The sequence below is a fragment of the Olea europaea genome, chromosome 7 (genome assembly GCF_002742605.1).
Source record: "Olea europaea var. sylvestris chromosome 7, O_europaea_v1, whole genome shotgun sequence".
In the NCBI taxonomy this organism is placed as follows: Eukaryota; Viridiplantae; Streptophyta; class Magnoliopsida; order Lamiales; family Oleaceae; genus Olea; species Olea europaea.
Window position 1 is genome coordinate 20,184,047 of NC_036243.1, and position 21,202 is coordinate 20,205,248.

The 21,202-nt window shown below is 34.5% G+C and overlaps 2 protein-coding genes across 28 annotated transcripts in view; one reads left to right on the forward strand and one right to left on the reverse strand.

Moving 5' to 3' along the window:
• Nucleotides 1-9,315, forward strand: part of LOC111397350 — a 30,042-nt gene extending 20,727 nt beyond the window's left edge. For 4 of the 7 annotated variants that reach the window (XM_023024223.1, XM_023024222.1, XM_023024224.1 and 1 more), the window contains 8 exons: nt 5,795-5,834; nt 6,163-6,315; nt 6,441-6,525; nt 6,608-6,674; nt 6,798-6,924; nt 7,891-8,022; nt 8,519-8,611; nt 8,759-9,315. In XM_023024223.1, the coding sequence (XP_022879991.1) occupies nt 5,795-5,834; nt 6,163-6,315; nt 6,441-6,525; nt 6,608-6,674; nt 6,798-6,924; nt 7,891-8,022; nt 8,519-8,611; nt 8,759-8,803 (742 nt within the window). In that variant the 3' untranslated portion in view covers nt 8,804-9,315. Of the gene's footprint in view, nt 1-5,794; nt 5,835-6,162; nt 6,316-6,440; nt 6,526-6,607; nt 6,675-6,797; nt 6,925-7,306; nt 8,023-8,518; nt 8,612-8,758 lie in introns of all 7 variants that reach the window. The other 3 variants (XR_002703221.1, XR_002703220.1, XM_023024225.1) reach the window with 3 other exon arrangements.
• A 7,201-nt stretch (nt 9,316-16,516) lies between these two features.
• Nucleotides 16,517-20,218, reverse strand: LOC111397352 (tRNase Z TRZ3, mitochondrial-like). Of its 21 annotated transcripts, none has more exons than XR_002703224.1 (6): nt 20,125-20,218; nt 18,718-18,973; nt 18,485-18,623; nt 17,726-18,392; nt 17,072-17,536; nt 16,517-16,953 (listed from the first exon to the last, which is right to left on the reverse strand). XR_002703224.1 is itself a non-coding variant. In XM_023024234.1 (5 exons), the coding sequence occupies exons 4-5, from the start codon at nt 17,387-17,389 to the stop codon at nt 16,912-16,914; spliced, it is 360 nt and encodes a 119-aa protein (XP_022880002.1). In that variant the 5' UTR covers nt 17,390-17,536; nt 17,726-17,827; nt 18,485-18,540; nt 20,125-20,218; the 3' UTR covers nt 16,517-16,911. The 21 variants fall into 21 exon arrangements, 13 of the variants coding, with proteins under 13 accessions (XP_022880002.1, XP_022879998.1, XP_022880001.1 ...); XR_002703225.1 differs by lacking the exon at nt 20,125-20,218 and adding an exon at nt 19,694-20,118; XR_002703228.1 differs by lacking the exon at nt 20,125-20,218 and having other exon boundaries at nt 17,726-17,827; nt 18,485-18,540; nt 18,718-20,118.
• Between the last annotated feature and the right edge of the window lie 984 nt (nt 20,219-21,202).

Here is a 21,202-nt window from a genome sequence, read left to right on the forward strand (position 1 = left end):
TGAGTGAGCTTTTTGCGATCGGCTATAAATCAAAATGTCATCAAAATAGATGAGAAGAAACTTCCCAATAAAAATACATAAGACATGAGTCATGCCCGCATGAAAGTGCTAGATGCATTAGACAACCTGAAAGGCATAACCAACCATTCATACAAGCCATCTTAGGTCTTAAATGTTGTCTTCCATTCATCTCTTGGTTTAATCCTTATTTGATGATAACCACTTTGTAGGTCAGTCTTGGAGAACCACAAAGATCCCGCCAACTCATCCAATATATCCTCAAGTTGTAGAATAGGAAATCGATACTTAATGGTGATTTTGTTGATGACACGACTATCAACACATATGCTAGGAGCTTATCCTTCTTAGGGGTAAGTGAAAGTGAAACTGCACTAGGGCTAAGGTTAGGGCGAATGAAGCTTTTATTGAGTAAAGCTTCAATTTGCCTATTGAGTTCAACTCGCTCAACAAGGTTCATTCTACATTAGGGTTGATTTGGCAACTGGGAGCCAGGTACCAGATCGATAGCGTGTTGAATATCCCGCATAGAAGGCAACTTATCAAGTAGGTCAACAGCAAAGGAGACACCTCAGGTGGAATGTCGATGTGAGAATCAAGAGACGGTTGAAAACATGCTTTAGCAACCAAGGCAAACATAAGCTTAGTATCTTGACCTTTACGTTCAAAATCTCTAAGAGAGAACAATTGAATACGGCCGTCTGCAACACCCTTGGGTGTGGAGATGGGAGTTGCTTTCTTTGGAGGGTCCGGGGGTTTGGCTGGTGAAAGACGAATAGTTTTTTGTCATAGAGAAATTCATACCTATTGTCACTCCTGAAATGCTTAACATCATGGTCTAAAGCCAAAGGCGACCCAAAAGGATATGAGCAACGTCCATAGGTAAGACGTTACAGTAAATATCCTCCCAAAAAAGGACCCAACTTAAGGGGTACAAGATAGCGATGACTGGTAAAGAGGTTCGAGCAACCCACGCCACCTTAAACGGTCGATGATGTGGTTCAATTTTGAAGCCAAACTTGGCCATGCCAGACTTGGATACGACATTCATGGTGCTACCAAATAACTAACATGCATGAACGAGAGTTGCATGGGATGAATGTATGGAAAATAGTTCGCTTCCACGAGTCAGAATCAATAAGAGTGGAAATGATACATCTCATAACAGAGACAACGGTCGCATCCTCTCATAACACTTAAATTGGTCAAGATCCTCGTCAGAATGGTCAATAGGATCGACCATGAAACACTCATTTTCTGGGGTTGGAGGTAGAGGATCCTTTGCAAGGGCGAGAGTGCGATTGGGACATTGAGAGATAATGTGACCTTTAACATGACAGTGATGACATACAGTTAGAGATGTAGGACCCCGCAAGGTGGCCAGAAAAGCAGGTTGACCCTTAGAAGTGTCGCAAGGAGTGGAGGAAGAACCAGCAATCGAGCAGGCCTGGGTTGACGTAGGACCACTAGTAGGAGCACCGATTGGAGGGGGTCTAGAGAGATGGGGGTCAGATAAAGTAGGAGGGCCATGCCGCGAATAGGCAGAACGAGGTCGCTCGTGTTTGAGTGCCTTGTGAAAAGCATATTCAAACGAGTCAGGGTTGAGAACAAGGACTTGATGTTTGAGGTTCGGTCGCAAATCATTAAGAAACCTAGTGATCGTGACATCCTCGGGCTTAGGAAGGCTTGAAAGGTACAATAATTCGTCAAAGCGAGTTCTGTAGTTCGACACAGTTGATGAGTTTTGCCTATTCTTAAGATGTTCTAAGAGTTGAGATCTATGGTAAGATGGAACGTACTTCTCAATGAGTTTGAGTTTCATTCCCCCCCACGTAGTAATAAGCTGGCCCAAGCGGTTGAGGGATTGTGTCACAGTCTGCCAATAGCGTGTAACAGATTTGATAAGTTTCATTTTGGCGAAGTGAATACGATGGTAATAAGGCATTTGGTACCAATCGAAATATTCTTCAATGGCATCGCGCCAGTCAAGAAAGGTTTCAGGGTCTTGCGACTATCAAATTTAGGGGTGTCGACTTTAACTGTCCTAGTGATGTCATCACCAATGTCCTATGTTGATCATACCGTCGATGTGGGTGCAGGGGTGGGAGGTCAGGTGAGGAGCCTTATTGACAACTGGATCACGGAGGTCCAGATAGAGAATATGTAGTGGTGTAGGGCCAAGATTGTGTGGCTAAGGTAATATGCCATCTGGGGTGCGGGGAGTGGTTCGTGGATGTTTTGACCAACTGTGGAGGAATCGAATAAATCATCCATAGGACGTTTACCGAGTTCCAGCCCATTATGTTCAATGAGGTTTTGGATGAGAATTTTAAGCTCAGCTAGATCAGATTTCACCGACATCAAGTCAATGGAGAGATTAGTAACTTGATTAGTAATTTGGTGTGAGAGTGCATCATGAGATGGGTTAAGATCCTTTAGATTCATTATGTGCCACGTGATTAGTTTAGAGATGTGTGGCGAGGTTAAGTCAATTATGAATGCTAAGAAACTTGTTCCAATGTATTTTATTTATTTATTATTATTTTTAACTATCTGAAACTAAAACTAAGAGTCCGTTTGATTGAAACAAATTCCATGGAAAATGTCACATTCGAGAATTTTTTACTTTAACTATTTGATATGAAAGTGAAAATGGAGTTTGAATTCTAAAGTACAAACACTTAAAGCATGGTTTTGGCCAATTCCATGGAAATCGAATTCATATAGTTTTTGTGGTTTTTTCGTTTCTAACTTACATGGAATTTGTTTGTCTTTTCCACCTTTGCAATCAAACGGACCCTAAGTGAATTTAAAAACCAACTTTTTCTCTTTATTTTTTGTTTATTATTATTATTATTTTATATTTTAATTATATATATATAATATTAAATATCACATCAAAGTAGAATCATTTTTTGAACGATTTTAACCCCTCTACAATTCAATTACTTCAATATTACCTTACTTTTCATTTATTGATATGTAATAAATACTACATAATTATTGCCATTTAAGAAATTTGTGTTATTAATTCTTAATTAATTACATTCACATTAACCTAGATTCAATGAATTTTCACTTGATGAATCTTGAATTACATGAATCTAGAGTTATTATAAATGAATTTATTCATATTTATGTATCTAAAAATTTTAATGAGTGTTTAAATTTATGTATTAACAATTAATTTTTATTTATCAAATGTAATATAAAAAGATTGCTCATTTATGGTATTTCATCATTACAAAAAATTTGAATCATAGAAATTAAGTTTTGAGAGTACACAATTTGAGTACAATTTTCTTCTCTTAAATTTCTATGTTAAATTTCATTTTCTTTAATTTGTCCGATATTCATCAAATCCGCCAACAAATTGGTACCAAAAATTATTTTTACATAACTTATATAGAGTATTAAAATAACATGCAATGCACATTCAACTTTGACTAGTATATATAAAGGAACTAAAGCAAATCTACTAAATAATTAAATTCCTAATAAAAGAACAGTAATCAGAAGCAAACTTAATACTTACTGAGAACACGGAAAATGACTGGCGGTAGCAGAGGAGAGTGAGACACCGAAGCGAGAAGTGGTGGTGGCGATCGATACCCCAAGTGGCGATGTACTGATAGGCAATCAACTTGGAACTGAGTGGTACTGGCAGACGGTAGTAGAGCAAAGCAGAAGGAAGCGGTATGGTTGTAGCATTGCAAGCATCAACGACGACAACTGGCGTTGTGGCAGCGGGTGTTAGTGGTAGAAGACAAAGAGAGATGATTCTTCAAGTGGTGAGAGGTGACGGCAATGGAGCACGGTGAAATTGCAGTAAGAAGATGAATACAATTTTAAGCATAAAAAGAAATCCTAATTTGGTAGACAAATTCGAAGACAACTAGAAAATGCAAAATGACGAAAATATAACTGATAGCCTGTTTGGGACGGATTATGAGCATTGATTTTTTTACCGTTTAGAGAAAAGTGGGTTCCACCTGTGAGAGAAGAAGTCAAATATGACAGCTGGAATGGTGAAATAACGGTCAAAAAATTAATTTTTTGGGAGAAAAAATCACTCCCAAACAGGCCCTAAATTAACTCCAAAGGCCATCATCATCATCCAATAAAATTGTAGAGAACTGAAAAACGCTTTTGGATTGTACTTGCGCGCGTAAATCCAACACTCGAGCTGAAAGGTACGCACTTTTTCGTAGGGCCTTATTTCTCCTCTTTGTCAACTAATTTATGATTTTTATCTTCTAACTAATCCGCATTATTCCCTTCCACTTTAGAACAACTCAATCCCGAGTTGTCATCAGGATACAATGGCTTTGATACCACCTGATGTAGAATGGAAAAGTGAATATTAATAAAAGGTTCTTGTTCGTAATACACGAATGGGTGTTGGTCAAATATCGCTCGTACGAACGTGAAAATATTGGAATCCACCAGAGAACGGAAAAACTCATATTATTATTTAAAAAATAGCTATAGAGTTTGTAATCCTTTAACTTGTATTTAATGCATCAAAGGACTCCTAATGTGGTAGCCAAATTCGAATAGAACTCGAAAACAACTAGAAAATTGCAAAATGACAAAAATACCCCTAATTTGACTCCAAATGGAAAAACATTAAAATGAACCCATAAATAATAAAATTTGACCCCGAAATCTTTGGCCAAGGGACGATCATCACTTGACAAAATTGTAGAGAACTGAAAACACTTTTGTACTTGCGCACATAAATTTGACGCTCGAGCTAAAAGTTATGCGCATTTTCATAGGCCTTTCTTATTTCTCCACTTTTCCAATGGATTTCTGGTTTTATCTTCTAACCGATCTGCATCAAGTACCAAATAGGATTTTTTGAATAATTGAAGTTTGTTCATTTGAGAAAAAAAATTCTATACATACAAGCTAAAATTCAAACGAAAATAGGAAAGTAGGAAAAAGGGAAGGACTTAATTCTAGCCAATATCTACCTGTAAAACTCTGTGCACTATACAAGGAAATAAATCAGGGCACATAATTACAGCTTCCAATTTTTTACATTCTCACACACAAGGATTCTCATTGTATATATAGTTGTCAGTAATTTCTTGTTTCTTTTCCCCAGAAGCTTGAAATATTTCCCATAATGCTATTTTTATTCGAGAGGGAAATATGGCCCATGACCTGCCCATGTGGAAGACAATAAATGTTGTTGAATGGGTACTTGCACGAACCTTTAGGTCTGACTCAGTCACTTGCCCTCACTTGGCTGAGCATAATTGTCAATACTTACGACATTCGCTACTTTTAATCTTGTGAAATGTAATAAGTGCCATTCTGTGCATGTTTATATGTGTTTATAAGCTCTTATAAGTTGGTCAAACTTCTCATCCACACATTTCATAGGACCAACAACTTACTATCCACAATTCTGTAGGACCCACTGCTTTAATTACCTAAAATCATACACAAACATATACGTTTCACCCACCCAAACCAAGAGGTGAAGGCCTAAAAACCCTTGTCTTGGCTTGAGTGGCTTCCTGAAAGGAATAAAAAAAAAGTACCCTTCTAGGATCACAAATTTTTCCTGCATATGCAAGTTTAATAGGAACATGACATCATTTCTTATTCCTTTCTAGATGTTGTCTGTTGCAAATCAACATTTGTTCTACTTTATGTCGGTGTGTCAGAGAACAAAACTGTAGATTTGTTCTACTTTCTGTCATTATGTTCGAGAGCCAAATGTAGATTGGATTACCATCAGATTATCTTTTCTTAACCACAGATATTACAATGGAGATGCAGCTGAGGACGTTCTCCAAGTGGTGTGTGTCAATTTTACTTTATAGTTACTTTCATTTATTCCTTGGCTGTAATTCTTCACAATATGCAAGCTTGCAGTTGAAGTAAATATTAAAATTTTCTTTTGCTTTGCCACTTTAGTGTTATCCTGCCACCTACGTTATCTAGCACAAATTTAAGTGCCATGTTCTTGCTCAACAGAAGGAATAGAAGCTAGAGAACGAACCTGTAGTTTTTCTCAGTTACATATTGCCTATTTATGCCATATTACATTTCTTGGTCTTGTATGTATTTTGCTTAGTAAATTTTACTAGATGCCCCTCATTTCGAATTTTGCCTGGCATTTCTTAGGTTCCGCAGTTAGAGAGCCATATTTTAAATCAGCTTCAGAGACGACATTGGAAAGAGATGCACTACCTTGGTGTCATAATTGAAATGGATCTTGTGCTATTTGATAGATGGGTTTCATATGGTTTTTCAATGTTATCTTTTCCTAAAAATAAGGTATTGTTTATTTAATTCATTTGTTTTCTGATCTTGCTTGGTTATAGTTTGATTCGATGTATAAGAGTTGACAAATGATAATAATTATTTTTATGTTGTTGTGCCTATTGTCCTAATAAATCAAGGATGGTACCAAAGCCTGTGCAATGATTAAGCTGCTTAAAGATAATATATATTTTATCAAGGGCAAGCAAAGTGGGCACTTTTATAGTAAGCTCAATGTGATTTGCACCTTCTTTCTTATGCAAGCATTAATTGATGCTTAAGCCTTGTTCTTATTGTAATGTGACAGTGGAGGGCGAGCGCTTATTGTTCAACTTGTCCAGCACTAGGTTTGTAGATCCTTGTTTCGCGTTGAGGTAATACTTTTATTTATGTTTAAAAAATGAATGTCGTCCATCTTTTATTTGTGTTTGATTAACATGAATACCATATAATAAGATAATAGGATGTTTATCTTATTTACTTTTCTTATTCCTCAGAATACTGGACAATAATGCATTTACTCCTCTAGCTGGTCCTGTTCTCTCTGGATGGCACAACCCATTAGACTGTGAAAGTGAGATAGTGGAAGTCCTTAATTATATTATACGTGGATGTGGGCGAGAGGTAAATTTCGTTGCAAAGAAATCGTAGATTATAAAATTAGTTTTAATTTTTATCATGAGAGTTTTTTTTTTTTTTTTTTTGCCAATACCTTTAATCAATTTGTCAATTTGATTTCACAATCCTACGAAAGATGGAATATAAAACTTTGAACAGGAGGAAGACGTTTATAGATATTGTTAATGCGCATATTCTAGATATGGTAAGATCTACTTTGTCTTATCGTAAATACCTCATTTCTTTTCATCCTCGTTGTTCTTCTATCCTTATAAATATTCTCTTTATACTTCTAGTATATTATGGCGTAAAGGCAGGGATTGTCGTGAGTACTTCATGTTTAAAAACATTTCTAACTTTTCTTAATACACTATTCTATGTTTGGAAGGAATGGTAGAAAAAAATCCCTTGTGGGCAGAAGCTAAAGAAGAAAATGATAGACTAAAATATTTAAAGAAAACTCTTGCAGGTGGCAGGTAAGCCTATCTTTCTTTGCTTTAATAGGACTCTACTAGTGTAGAAACAATTATCTAAAAACAATCAAGTTATTAGTTATGTGAGAAAATGAATTTTGCCCACTACTCTTGACCTTCTAAGTAATGTCTTTCAAAGTTTTTTAAATATACCGTGCACTCCTCAGAAGTGTTTCCAAATTTCCCTCTTCCTTTTTGACATATTTTGAACCATAATTGCATTTGTGTCAAACTTGGATAAAGATTTCCTTGAATAATACTCTATTGTTCAAGGAATAGTCTTGCATAATTGGCATCCCTCGTGTACGAATGTGTGCTTTTGTTTACAGCTCTGTGCACTTAATCAACAATACTTCTTTTTGTCATTTGAGTATCTGAAAAAGATAGCTATGAATTGATCTAATTTCTCCATTGTTGAGCCCATCATATTTTTAACTTGTAAGAGGTTGAACGTTAATGTTAATTGACAATTACTTCTAACGATCTTTTCTTGTAATAGGCTGCATTGCAATATATGCCAACAATTGCCCGCTTATACTTTCAAAGATGGCTTCCTATTTCGCTTTCCTCAAATCAGAAATTAGCTTTGCTGTATCTTGGTTTGCAGGGATATTCTTTTGAGAGATTTCGGGTTAGATATCTTTATTCTAAATAACTCGTTCACTTTCTCACACCACATTTTCAGTAAAACGAAAAAAGAAGAGTTATATTGAGTGACTGAGTTTTTCTCAAATTCTTTTCCTGCAACTATTTTACATGCTTGTACAATTCCTCAGAAATATGAACATTGATTTGGTTTGATGTGCAAATTCGTTAAACCTAAATATCAACCGTAATTGTAGGAATATGAATTTAACACTTAACTATCACTATCTGCGACACTAGGTAAATAGCTGTACTGTAGATAACACCTGAATCAATCTCTTCTCCTCGTCTCCTACCTTCACTTTCCTGTTCTACACCCTTTTCAATGCCACACTTCGAAGAATGGGGCAAAAAAGAAAAAAAAGGAAAAAAAAGAAGTTCAATGCGTTAACCAAGTTCAAGCGCATCTACAAGCATGATAACTGATTCCACATTCCATTTTGATTTGTGCATGATCCATTTTTGGTACTACTGATTTGCAGGAAATCATAAATATTTCAGAAGAAGAATTGGATCTATCACTACAAAAGATACTCGAGGAAGGATATGATTATTTGTTACAGAAGAACCTAAGGGTAAGCAATTATGTTACTACTAAGTGAGACCAAAAATTTAACTGTTCTTGTGATAGATATCTAAATGGGATTCTAGATGACACGTCTTCCAGTTTGGAAAATGCTGAATGGGATTTTCATTGATAATAACGTTGACTTTTCCTCCAGAGGCAGGAGCAATTTGCTGAGAAACACAGAAGCATGCTATTCTAACATTTGGAAATTGGTCATGTTCATTGGAAATGGGCTGTCAAGGGATTTTCCAGTGGGAAGTGAAGATTCTAAGGAGCACAAAAGTGGATGATACGGTTTTTTTACATTGAAAAACTTCATATTGCTGTTGGTGTATGGAGTGAAGTACAGGTTCCACCGAACATGTTATAGCTTCAATGAGTCGTTTTGGTTGGTATTCTAGTGCAAGTGACATTTGACTTGAAAGGAATCTCCACATCCTTCTTGTTCGGATAATTACACACTCTTTGGTTTTCCCTTGGCTTTTTGCTTCAAGTATTTTCCCCATTTTGATTCCACTGTCCCTCTCAAATTAGATTGGCTTTGGACCTGGTCTATTTTGATTTCATTGTTGCTAACCTCAGGTCGAAATTGAATTGTTCTTAAACGAACCAGGACACTGATGTGATGAAATATTCACACTGATTTTTACAGATTTAAATGGGGTTGTACAAGGAAATAATAACCGCTATACAAGAATAAATTTAGTGCCATACTTTAGGAGTAATATCTGTAAAGAATCTTTACACGGAGAAAATTAACTAGCCGTTGGCCAAGTTGGAGAGGAGTTGATTGTGTGCGCCTGATTAGTGTCGAGTAAATGTAAAGCTTGTAACACATCAAGAGCCATTCTTTCTTACTTGTCATTCGTATCTTAGGTTTTGTTTTGAGTTTTTTGGTGCTTCTCCAAGCAAGATTGTGTATCCTTTGAAGTCTAAGAGTATGTATTTGGTGCATTTGTCTAGATCAATACTCTAAGAAGTGTGCTTAGGTGATAAGCTTTGAAGCACCTGCATAGGGCTTGGGCGCGCGAAAAAGTAAACTCTCGATGAGTGATGAGCTAGATATGACTGTTACAAATTAATTTAGAATAACATTAGTTGTACATCATCTTTGTACATTAAGTATCCATACATGGGGTGGAGCCCGCTCGAATAAAAATATTCGAACTGCCCCACCCCCATGTGAGTGGGATAACTTGATGTACAAAAAATTATGTACACCAAACAAAACCCATTGATTTATCGTTTAGATTATTTCTTTTAGTTCCCAATTTAGAGTCACTTCTTTCGACTATATTCTTCATTCATAATTGTAGGTTGTTTGATACGTCTTAGAAGTATTTATGGCGAACTTTGTAGCGCATCTTTCCGATTGAGAAACGTCAAATGGCATTTTAAAATAATGAGTCAAAGATGGTTGCTAGAAATAGGTTCCATATGAGTTTTATATTGAAAAAATATAACCACCTACTCCATGGACTGTGTGTGGTATGTAAGTTCTCTGGCAAACTGTTTTATGTACATAGCTATTAATTAATTATTCTTGCGGAGTATAGTCAAGCGTATCCACGAAGACCACTAAGCTAACGAGTGTAAAGAGATTAGAAGTGTAAATTGAGTCAAACACCGACCCCCTTTGTGTAGAGCATTAAAAGAAGATACACAATGACACGCCAAATCACTATGTAATTGATAATGCTTTCTTGCGATGAACCTTTAGAATCTATGGTTAAGTTGTTCAAATCATGCATTTTAGAGAATATTAGCTAGAATCTTTTTAGCGAATCATTGTTTTATGTACTTCTGGTATGCCTTTCCTTTGGTCTACAATTTAATTCCATCCTCATTATAATTAGGATAATTACTCTCGTGATTCCTCGTGCATTCGACTTTTTTCTGCCACTTGTTTGCGGGTTCGAGTAGAAAAATCAACATGCACTCTTTTGAATAAAACTTGTGTTGATAGTGAGTCCTTGTGCCATCTCCTTATGAAGATATACAATTAGATTTATATTCACCACGCCTTATTGTATTCATTAGATCATAAAGTTAGGTTTATCAGAGCATGACAGATATTCGGGGTTTTACCACGAGAATGATGGTGCAAGGCTCTTTATAAATTATCTTTATGTAACCTATTATCTGTATATTTAACTAGATGTGGGACAAGACCTCGGTGGTGGACATATCCTTTTGTCGTTTTTACAGGCATTCTCTGTGTCCATCTCCCTTATTTTACATATATGAAAGTATCATGCTTATTATTAATGCTATTTGTTACATTTCCATTCCCTTTTTGATTCTTCAAAATGCAAGTACTTTAAGCTGCCACTTAAGACTATTTGTACATTGCCTCCTAATAATATATAAAACTTGTTATACTATCATGAAGTAAAAGTCGTACAATTTCAACCTGATCCAAATCCTGTTCCTCACTCACTCATCTAGGTTATTTGCCATATTACAATATCCGTTCATTTGAACCGCCTATAAAATTTTATAGTTTCAAATACATCACACAGTCCATCTTTTGTTGTAATGCACATTGTCGAAATATAACGATCAAAATACTAACGTCACTTTCAAAATAACAATAACCGTGCATTGCACGGGTAAAACACTAGTATCTAGGAATAAAAAAGGGTAATCAAATGTTTAAAAGTTGAAAAAAGACTGTATATTACCCCCATTTGCCCTATACCATGTATCGTCCCAAAATCAAACCAAACCAACCCTACTCTCCCCCATCTCACAGTCGCAGGTGGTTGTCCACACTGGTCACCACCGCTGCTCTCCACTTGTAGTTGACCACACCGCTGTTTATTTATCGTTTCTTCTCGGTCAGATTCTAACCTCTTTCTTCATTGTTTCTCTTCCAATTAAAACTTATGTTGCTGTTGATCTTTATATGTTGATGTCCAGAATAATAAAATATTAAATCTAAGTTCATGAACGGATAACCACTTGTGTTGCCAATTTTTTCACACCTATTACCATGAATGAAGATTAAGAACAGCTTAAATTCATAAACTAATTAGCATGAATGACCAACACCTTTCCACAATGGTGCAGATTGACCGCTGCCCATGAACTTTCCAGCTTTGCTTAGACCACTGCTCTTGTTTGAGTTATTTATATGATTGCAATATCTTTAGTTTTGTATTCACCTTTTAGATTTGATGATTGCATGAATTGTTTAACAATTTCATTTCTGCTACTTATGTAATTTAACAGGTTTTGTCCAACAATTTTGGACAAAATTACATGACCCTTTATCAATTAGGACAAAGTCCAAATTGACCAATCATTTTGGTTACTACTTACACAGAAATAAAAGATTGGGAACAATACATATATAAGGTGGTTATTATATACAATTTCATTTTTAAGAAACTAGTTTTGAACATTCAAAAATCAGGTTATATATATATATATATATAAAAGATTCCAATAAATATGTAAATATATTCCCTCCTGATATCAAGCCTTCAGTTACGAAATGTTTCCAAATCAAACACGCCTCTTAATTTCAACCCACTGGCTACTAATCAAAAGTGAAGAATGACAGAGCTCTTGATGCCAACTTCTCAATCCTCGCCGCTGGAATATGGCTCAATCAAAATCGGTGGATTATTGAGGTCACAAATTGGAAATCATTAGCAAAAAGGAGTAGATATTTTCAAAATTACGGTAACAGACATATGGTTAATAGAGGCAAGGAATTGAGTTTGGTCATCATCCCTAAATAATTTTGATCACGTTCGAAGTCACAATTGGTGAATGAAACCATTCTATTGTAACCCGATCTTCCAATATTTTAGGTTACAAAATCGGTTGTTTCAACAGTGGATTGCTATGAAGAAAAATCGAAAAGTTACAATTGTCCTGGGTATGTGATTTAATATGAACTTGTTTTACGTCTAAAACTTTTGAATAGTTTCACAATTGTTTCAATCAATGAGATATAACAATTTGTTGTGATATTTTATTATTATTATTTTTTTTAATCTATGTGACCTGCATTTAAATCCTGAAAAATACAAATGATGTAACATGTATTTAAGCTCATTGTGACCTTGTATTATAGATGTTGTGACCTGTATTTCATCTCTGTGACCTGCATTTAAATCCAGTGACATATAGATTCTATCATATGTAGATGTTGTGACATGTATTTAAGCTCTCTATGACTTAGGTTGTAGATATTGTGACCCATATATAAACTACATGACTTGTACTTAAATCCTATAAAATTTAAATCCTATGTCATATAGATGTTGTGACTTGTATTTAAGCTCTTTGTGACCTGTGTTGTAGATGTTGTGACTTCTATTTAAATCTTGTAAAATGTAGATGCTATGACAAGTAGATGTTGTGACCTATATGTTTTTGTGACCAAATTTTTTCATCAATGTTTGCAAGCATTTCCTAACAATCAAACCATCTTTTCGACTGGTGATGGAAGCTCATCTTTTGTGATTGATATAGATCAACATATGTGAACCTGTAGGATGCTACAATTGTGACCTGTGACCAATTAACATTAATGTGGCCTGTGACATAAAATCAAAATGTAAAATGTGAACATAAATCAGTTAATTGTGACCATTATACATTGATTTGTAACCTATGCACATTGTCCTATGACCTTAACTCAGAAAGTAAGATATGACATGTGACTAGTGAACCTGATATGTAAGTAGTGCATGTTGAATCGTGACATGTGACATAAGTCATAATGTAAAATGTGAAAATATGAAAAATTAGAATGCAAAATATTAACATAACTCAGTGAACAATGACTTGTGACCCCTGACAATGACTTGTGACCTTAAATTAGAATGCAAAGTAAACCAGTGACATATATCAGATAACAATTCAAATGACATATATGTACAAATGAAAAAGAACTTACAACCTGCTGAAAATGCAAATACCTTCAAAAATGAATAAAATTTCATCACCAACATTAACAAACTAAGGCAATGGTATTACTCAAATGGAACACAAATCCCAGTCATAAATATTACAAATTTTTTAAACAAGGAAATTGATGTTAAAATAAAAATATAGTAGCCCATGTGGGAACAATCAATCTAGCATGGTGCTATTTTCCTTGTTTTTGCCCAGCTTTGTGACCTGCTTGATCTGCTTATGTTTAAACAGCAGGGAAGTTATATTCTGCCTAAACAGAACTCCAACAACTAGAATCTAACAAAGCGACCTGATATCTTGATCCGGATCAGGGTCCGACTGTTTCATCTCTCTCAATAAAAAATAGTGGATCAATTGAGATTAAACCACAATTTCATGACAGTCCATGAAGTGTAAGAAACATGTATTTGCCAATATATCTCATTAGACTTTGTTGAATTTTGTTAAAATTGGTCATAACACAGTTCGACGCGTTTTGTTGTAATTTTTTCGTGAAAAATCAACGGTCTTCAAGAATAATGTATTTCCATTCCTACATTATTTGTATTGATCAAGACAACATTAAAATCAAATATGAAATGGTAAAACAATCATGTCACAAGTAAATGAACAATAATATTTCACTCAAGTCACATATATAAAAAAAACCCAATCAGAAGTTCTAGTTCTTAAAACAGTGACACGTAAGGTAGATTACAGTTCATCATACTGGCCTTTTCAACATACATTGAACATAGTTTATTAGGTCACAATCAGACATTAATTGAAGTTACAATACTAGTTTATGCATACATATGGACAATGTTAAAATCAAATATAGAATTGTAGGATAATCAAGTCACAAATTATCATACAATAGAATATTTCTCCGGTCACATACATAAAAAATTCAGTCACAAGTTCTGATTCTGAACACAATTATAGATTAATGTCACAAACATTGAATATTATTAACAATACTTGTGACTCATCAACTGTGACTTTCATAAATGGTCTTCAAATAAAATAAACAACACAAAATTGAAATTACCTTCTTTGAAGTCGATTTGCTTCAAATCCAAAACATTTCGATTTCTTAGTTTCAGGTTCTTTTTGTATTTTATCTGTCTTTCTCTTATCTTTCCTATTTTCGGCCTCATCTACTTTCTTCCCTGATCAACTCTCCTTGTCCAAACCATTGTGTGGATTTTTGTGTATATATGTATCACAGAGAATAGTACAGAGATTGACATTCAGAGGAGATGAAGTTGTGTATAAATAAGAGAGAGAAGTGAAGTTTGATGTCGACAACGAGGAGGTCTCGTCGATTTTGTTTAATGGCGACAAGCGAACGCCGGAAGAACAAAACGTGGATTTTGAAGAGGATGGAAGTTGTTAGAAATGGATTTTGAAAGATATTTTCCCCTTTTGAAAATAGAATCCCACCTAACCACGTCAATTACCTATAATTAGTTGAAATCGAATTAGTTAAACTTTATTATTAATTTATAAATATTAATGTTTAAAAAATGCTTTATCACCTGATTTGTGTATAAACAATTCTTAAATTTGATTTTTGAAATTGAAAGTTAAAAAACATGAGTGGTTGTAATTTCCTCTAATAGATTACTGCTTACTCACTTAGTTTTATTCTGCTCTTTGATATACACGAGAGAGTGCCTCTACAATTCTAATAGAAACACAAACAACACTAACGCCATTCTTTAGACAACAAAAGTCGTACTCTGAATGGTTTGATTATAATGTTGCTAAGAAGTAATGTTTTAAAATCCACCGGATAATGATTAATGATTAATTCAATAAGTATAATTAACTGGTTGAGGGAATGTATCTAATATGACATATTAAATTAATCATTCTTGTGGAGAGTAGCATTATTATTTCATCAATCATACCACATGTACATCTTGTTTTACATCATTTCTGACATTCAAATCTCCACAAAAGTGAAGGTAAGATATCATCCATGGAATGTAGGACTACTCCTAAGCTAACAGGTTTAGAGAGATTAGAGGTGTAAATTGAATTAAACGTCCACTCCCTATGTGTATGGCATTAAAAGACGATCCACAATGACATTGGAAAACTTCGGATCAAAGAGTTTAACTATAACCCATTTCAAAACTAAAATACAAGGTTTAAAACTTCAAAAAATAGGTATTATTAAATTTTATTTATGAAATAATTAATCAAAAATATATTCTAATTCTATACAATTTGGCCACAAGTTATCAAATCAATTAGTTATAAATTATTTTTCGATCACAAATCTAAAATTTTATAGGTCACAATTTATACATCGATCACAAATCAAAAATTTTATAAACCAAAAATTATTTCTTTGTCACAAATCACAAATTTTATAAGTCATAACTTATTTCACAGTAAAAAAATTATCAAATTAATGAATCACAAATTAATTATCAATCGATTTAGTTGGTCACGGTTTACCAAATTCTGAGTCATGGTTCCAAATTTAATCACAATCACACATTCTTTTAGGTCACATATCATTTATTGGTCACAACAACAAAATAATTGATCACAAAACAATTTCGCCCCATGCTCCACTGCCAATGTCAACCTCAACCCCCGTCACAACCATTACCACCACCACCACCACCGTCCAGAAACAACTACCAACAAAAAATCACCAATCCACTAATAAAACCCCATCACAATCGCCATCTCTACAACACCAACTATACAATGACGAACTATACAACAACGATGTCACCACCACCATTTCTACTTCCAATTGCATAACCACCACCATCTCTACCACTAAAAGTGAAAATGAATTAGGGTTTGTCCGGTAGGTGGAATAGAAATGATAGATTAATTAACCCACTCTCCTAAGTTAAATAAATGTCCAGGATGGAGGTGTAAATTGAACCAACAGACGACCTGCTAAAAAAGAAAAGCAAACGCTATCCCAATTAGTAATAACAACTGTCATCTTATAATACCTACTGAATTAGATGAGTTAAAACGTTGTTTTCATGTAGAAATGCAATTTAAATTTGGAATAAGTTTTGGCTCAATCCCTTACTGAAGAGTATATTTAACTATTAACCAACTCCACAAATTTAAATAAAAGGACTTAAAGAATAAATTAAGCAGCAATTACATCCTTGGTAATCATTTCATCACCCACCAAGAGTTCTAGGGATGGCACTAATCCTGGAAGAACAGGCAAATCAGCCAAGTTAATAATCATATTATCAAAAGCAATGCACATTTTATGCTTGTGAATTTTTCCATCACATTTGGGAATTTTCGGGTATTGATTAGTTGAAGTGAGTGAGGATTAAGCTATACACTCCACTCAAGTTTCCAGCTTCCACGGCTTCTTTCATAGTGTTGTGGTTTCTATTCTTCAGCCTCTTTCGACAGACTATATTTAAACGTAGCCTGCACCAGAAGCCAAAGATACCTAAGTTTATCTCAAATCAAAGATTTAAGATCCTAGATTTACAAATCCAAATCCTGAACACACTCAACAATACTATGATTATGTCTTACAACTTACCTCGTGTATAGGAACAGTTACTCCACATGAAGCTTGATTAAGTTGAAGTAAAGGCCTTGTGTCACCAGAATAAACAAGTTTCCACCCAAATATCATTTTTTCAACTCTACTGATCCTATTCGCGACATTCAATATGATACCAAATGCCAGTTCATAGCGTTTAATAGGAACACTAATTAATGTTTCTAATCCAGCTTCCACAAGAACCTTCTCCAAGGACTTGAGAATCGGAATGGCAGCAACATTCTGAACAGGAATTCTCTGCCTCTTCGAGCAGCTTTGCATGCTACCTCCTCCATCAGACATAGTAGAATCCATCCTCGTTTAAATTAAAAGCCTTGAGTGAAGCTTTCTTTCGTATACTCACAATCAAGAAACTGCCAATGACAATCAGATGATCATGAGGTATTCCCTTCAACTAATTCGTTCGAAGAGCAAGTATCCTAGCTAGACCCATATGGTGATCTGCATAAATATGGGAAATCCAAATACATCGTAAACATCTTACTACTTCATCAGCACCTTTACGTGAAACCTATTGCCAGAAATTCCAAAAGATAATACACTTCAATAAAAACTAGTTGTTAGCGTTCCTTCACCACAATCAAAAAGTAAACTTCCTTTCGAGAAAAGATTGATGTAGATGGAACTAACATTTTTGATACTTTGAAAGTGCACCATCATGCAACGATAGCTCTTCAGTCATAACTCCATTAGCTTGTACAAATGTCTTCTCTCCACTAGTTTCTCCATTCCCTGACCACAACTGGTTTAATTTTTTAGACTTCTCTAGAATATCTGATAGTTTGTTAAGTCCCAGATTTGTGTAGGGACGCAAATGGAATAGTTCCGCACATAACATCATGTATTACTAGCGCATAAAAGAAAACCAGATTCATTTAGAGCATTCTTGAAGCTGCTAACAAATTAATAGCATGAACGTATCACATATAATAAGCATAAACATTAATAATGGCAAGACTTACAAAATCTACTAACTATTAAGCTTCCACTATCCTTGCACTTCTATAAAGAAAGATTTCATATCTATAACTTTCAATAGTTCTGAGTCGAGTTTATATAGCAATCATCAAGATTAAACAATTAAAGGAGATAGCATTTCAATCTACCTACACTAATACCTGCTTTTTTTCAGAAATTTATAAACTATTTTAAACATTTGTCTTTACATTTTATCAGTCATTTATATCAATTGGATAATTTCAATTATAATTCTTGGAAACTAATTGATTTAGTTGACAATTCAGACACTGAGAAGATTCTTTGCTGGATTGGTTTCATTGATTCTTGATGTGAGATCCTGAGAGGACGAAACCAATATGGATAAAATTTACAAGTAGGTTATTTCCACAACTATTTAAATCGAACACAAAATATAAGTCCAAAACTGACCTCATCTGATGTCTTCAAGCCAGAAGGCATGCATTTAAGAGACCAGAAACCAAGAGCTGAAAACAATTGACAACACGAGTTGTTAAGTCGTGTAGCAATTCTTGCACTTGCTTTTAAAATAAGCACTTCAATATCCTTCCTGCAGTATATGAGACTCGTCGTCCCGAATTATTCAAGAAGGAATGAGCAATCAAGAAATATTATGAAAATGATAGCAAGAATCTATAACTAACATTTCATTCCCTGCCATGATATGCTGAGCTGCACCAAATTTTGACATCAATATTTGATAATCAGACGTGTTTGTGATGTGCGTAGGTTATACAATTCACATTTTTCGAAATTTTTGGTACATTTTCAACTGTATCAACATAATAACGAAAGACTTTGTACAGACAGTAACTCTTGTAGCTGCAACAGCGTAGATCAATCCATTATCAATACTAAAGGGGCAGGAACAGAAGGGCCAAGTACATCCATTGGGTGAACCTGAACATTACAAGTGAATCAATGCAAAAATAAGAAAACTTGAAAAGGCTAACACTGTTAAGTCAAACTTTAAAAGGTGTTACAATAGATCATTCTTTGACCCAGGTTTCAATCCAAGAGAATTAGCTTTTTTTGGGGTCAAATTTTGTCTTTAGTCCTTGCAATTCACAAATATAAATCATAGAAAGATTTGCAGACTTTGTCTCATTCAAAGCATTATCTAAACGACTTGGTGAAGGACTATTGTGAATATCTTGACAACACCGTCATCAAGAACATGAGGTTCATCAAATTTTGAGATTGGAAAATAACATCTCCATTAGAAATGACCAAAGGGATAGATAGCAGACACGTGAGAGAAGTATACGTTCAATCTGAAGTACATTTATTGAGAAAACAATTAAAATGTCCACGTAAGCAAGAAAAATTGAGTAGAAAGTGGTGCTTGCAGGTATGACACATTCGACAGTTTGAAACCCCTAAAATAAGTATTATATCGTTAAAAATAACTCAAAAAGAGCCAAACATCATTCCTTTAAAACTATGCTAAACTAGTATTAAAAAGTGATTCCAAATCAAATAAATAAAGATTTTTACCCAACTTTGATTGCCTAAAATTACTCCACCAAGAAAACATGCCACATAACTAATAAGCTCCAGCACAATTACAGTCAATGATGTAGAAAGAAAGATGGGAATTAATTTTGATAAATGAGCTACCTCTCAATCTATTTTCCTTTCTGTGCGATCATAAGTAAAGTACATTCCTTAAAACATGTCTTGTAATTGTATAAACTTCGCAAAACAAAATTTTAAAGCTAGCATTTTTCGTTTCCTTTTTCCATAGACTTTTTTTATTTCATTTTTTCGGGTGTAGGTCGTTCAAGATGTCTTCTTCATATAATGATCATTTGTCTTGCCAACATCCTCTTCTCCATAGCCAATTGCATCCATGTTGTCAACATTTCACTAGTTAATAAATTGTATATTTCATTTATGATATTGATAATAGCAAATGTTAATTCTCCTCTAAACGTCAAATGACTTGCAGCTTCTATATAGATTCTCGCAAGTGATGTATCGAAAATTTAAAAAACAAGAAATTTCACATGTGGCCTCCAAAATAAAGAGCTAAAATGAGTAATACTTACTTCCCCAACATTAAATATAAATCTCTCCTTGTCAAAAAACAATAGCACCGATAGTGATGTGTCCTGAGTATCCATACCATTCCCAAAAATCTGCAAGATAAATATAAAATATCAGTTAATATATAAAAGATTAAGGATTGCTCTTCAGCATTTAATTGTGAGGAAACAAGAGAAAAATTCCCTAGAGATTAGCCTTTTGCTATTGAATTATTTACTTATATTATGTTTTAGTTGAGCTTATATTATTGGGTTTGGCCCAAGCCCCCTTAGCTTTAGGTCTTTTCTATATGTATTCTGCGTAATGAAGCTTGCAAACTGGACGATGAATTGAGAAAATTAAATGATATGCTCCTCCCCAAATCTCTTCTCCTTTGGTATTCTCCCCCATTCTCTCATGTTTGCTACCTATTTCTTCTTCTCCGTCTTTCCCTGCAAATTCTTGCTTTCTACTACTATTGCTACACCACCTGCATCACTTGAGGCCATTTTTAAAGCTTACATCTCAATTACTCTGGCTTACACCTCCAGGCTAAGCCTCAAGACGATTGAGATGTGCCCACGCTTGTCTCTAAATTTTGACTGATAGCTTAGAATGTTTTAAGAGAGATTTTATTTTCTTTATTGTTTCATTTTTATGTGCTTGCACAACTCTTAACATCAATCAAACGTGTAGGTACCCAATTAAGTATTTTTAAACAATTATAAACTCATCTCTTTCTTGAGATGTAACCACCATTTCCCTTTAAAACAAAACCACTCTAAGGGTTGGTTGCCCAGTTTCAAAATCATCAATCCCACTCACCAAACATGAAAAAGTTAGAGAATGAAGTTACTTAATTACCCGCATAAAGCTCATTCATAAATTGAACAGCATTACAAAGAACAAGGTTGTGACAAAAACTAATGCTTTTGAATTTTTCTTCTATCATTTACCAGAGTACAATAGCCATAGAAGGGGCAAATGCCATATAACCGAAACCACTATCAACTAAGTGTTTAACTCCAAAAAATCCAATTAACCAAGTACAGAAAAAGTTAAAAAAATAAGACCTCTCGTTCACACACATGCTAAGAATTA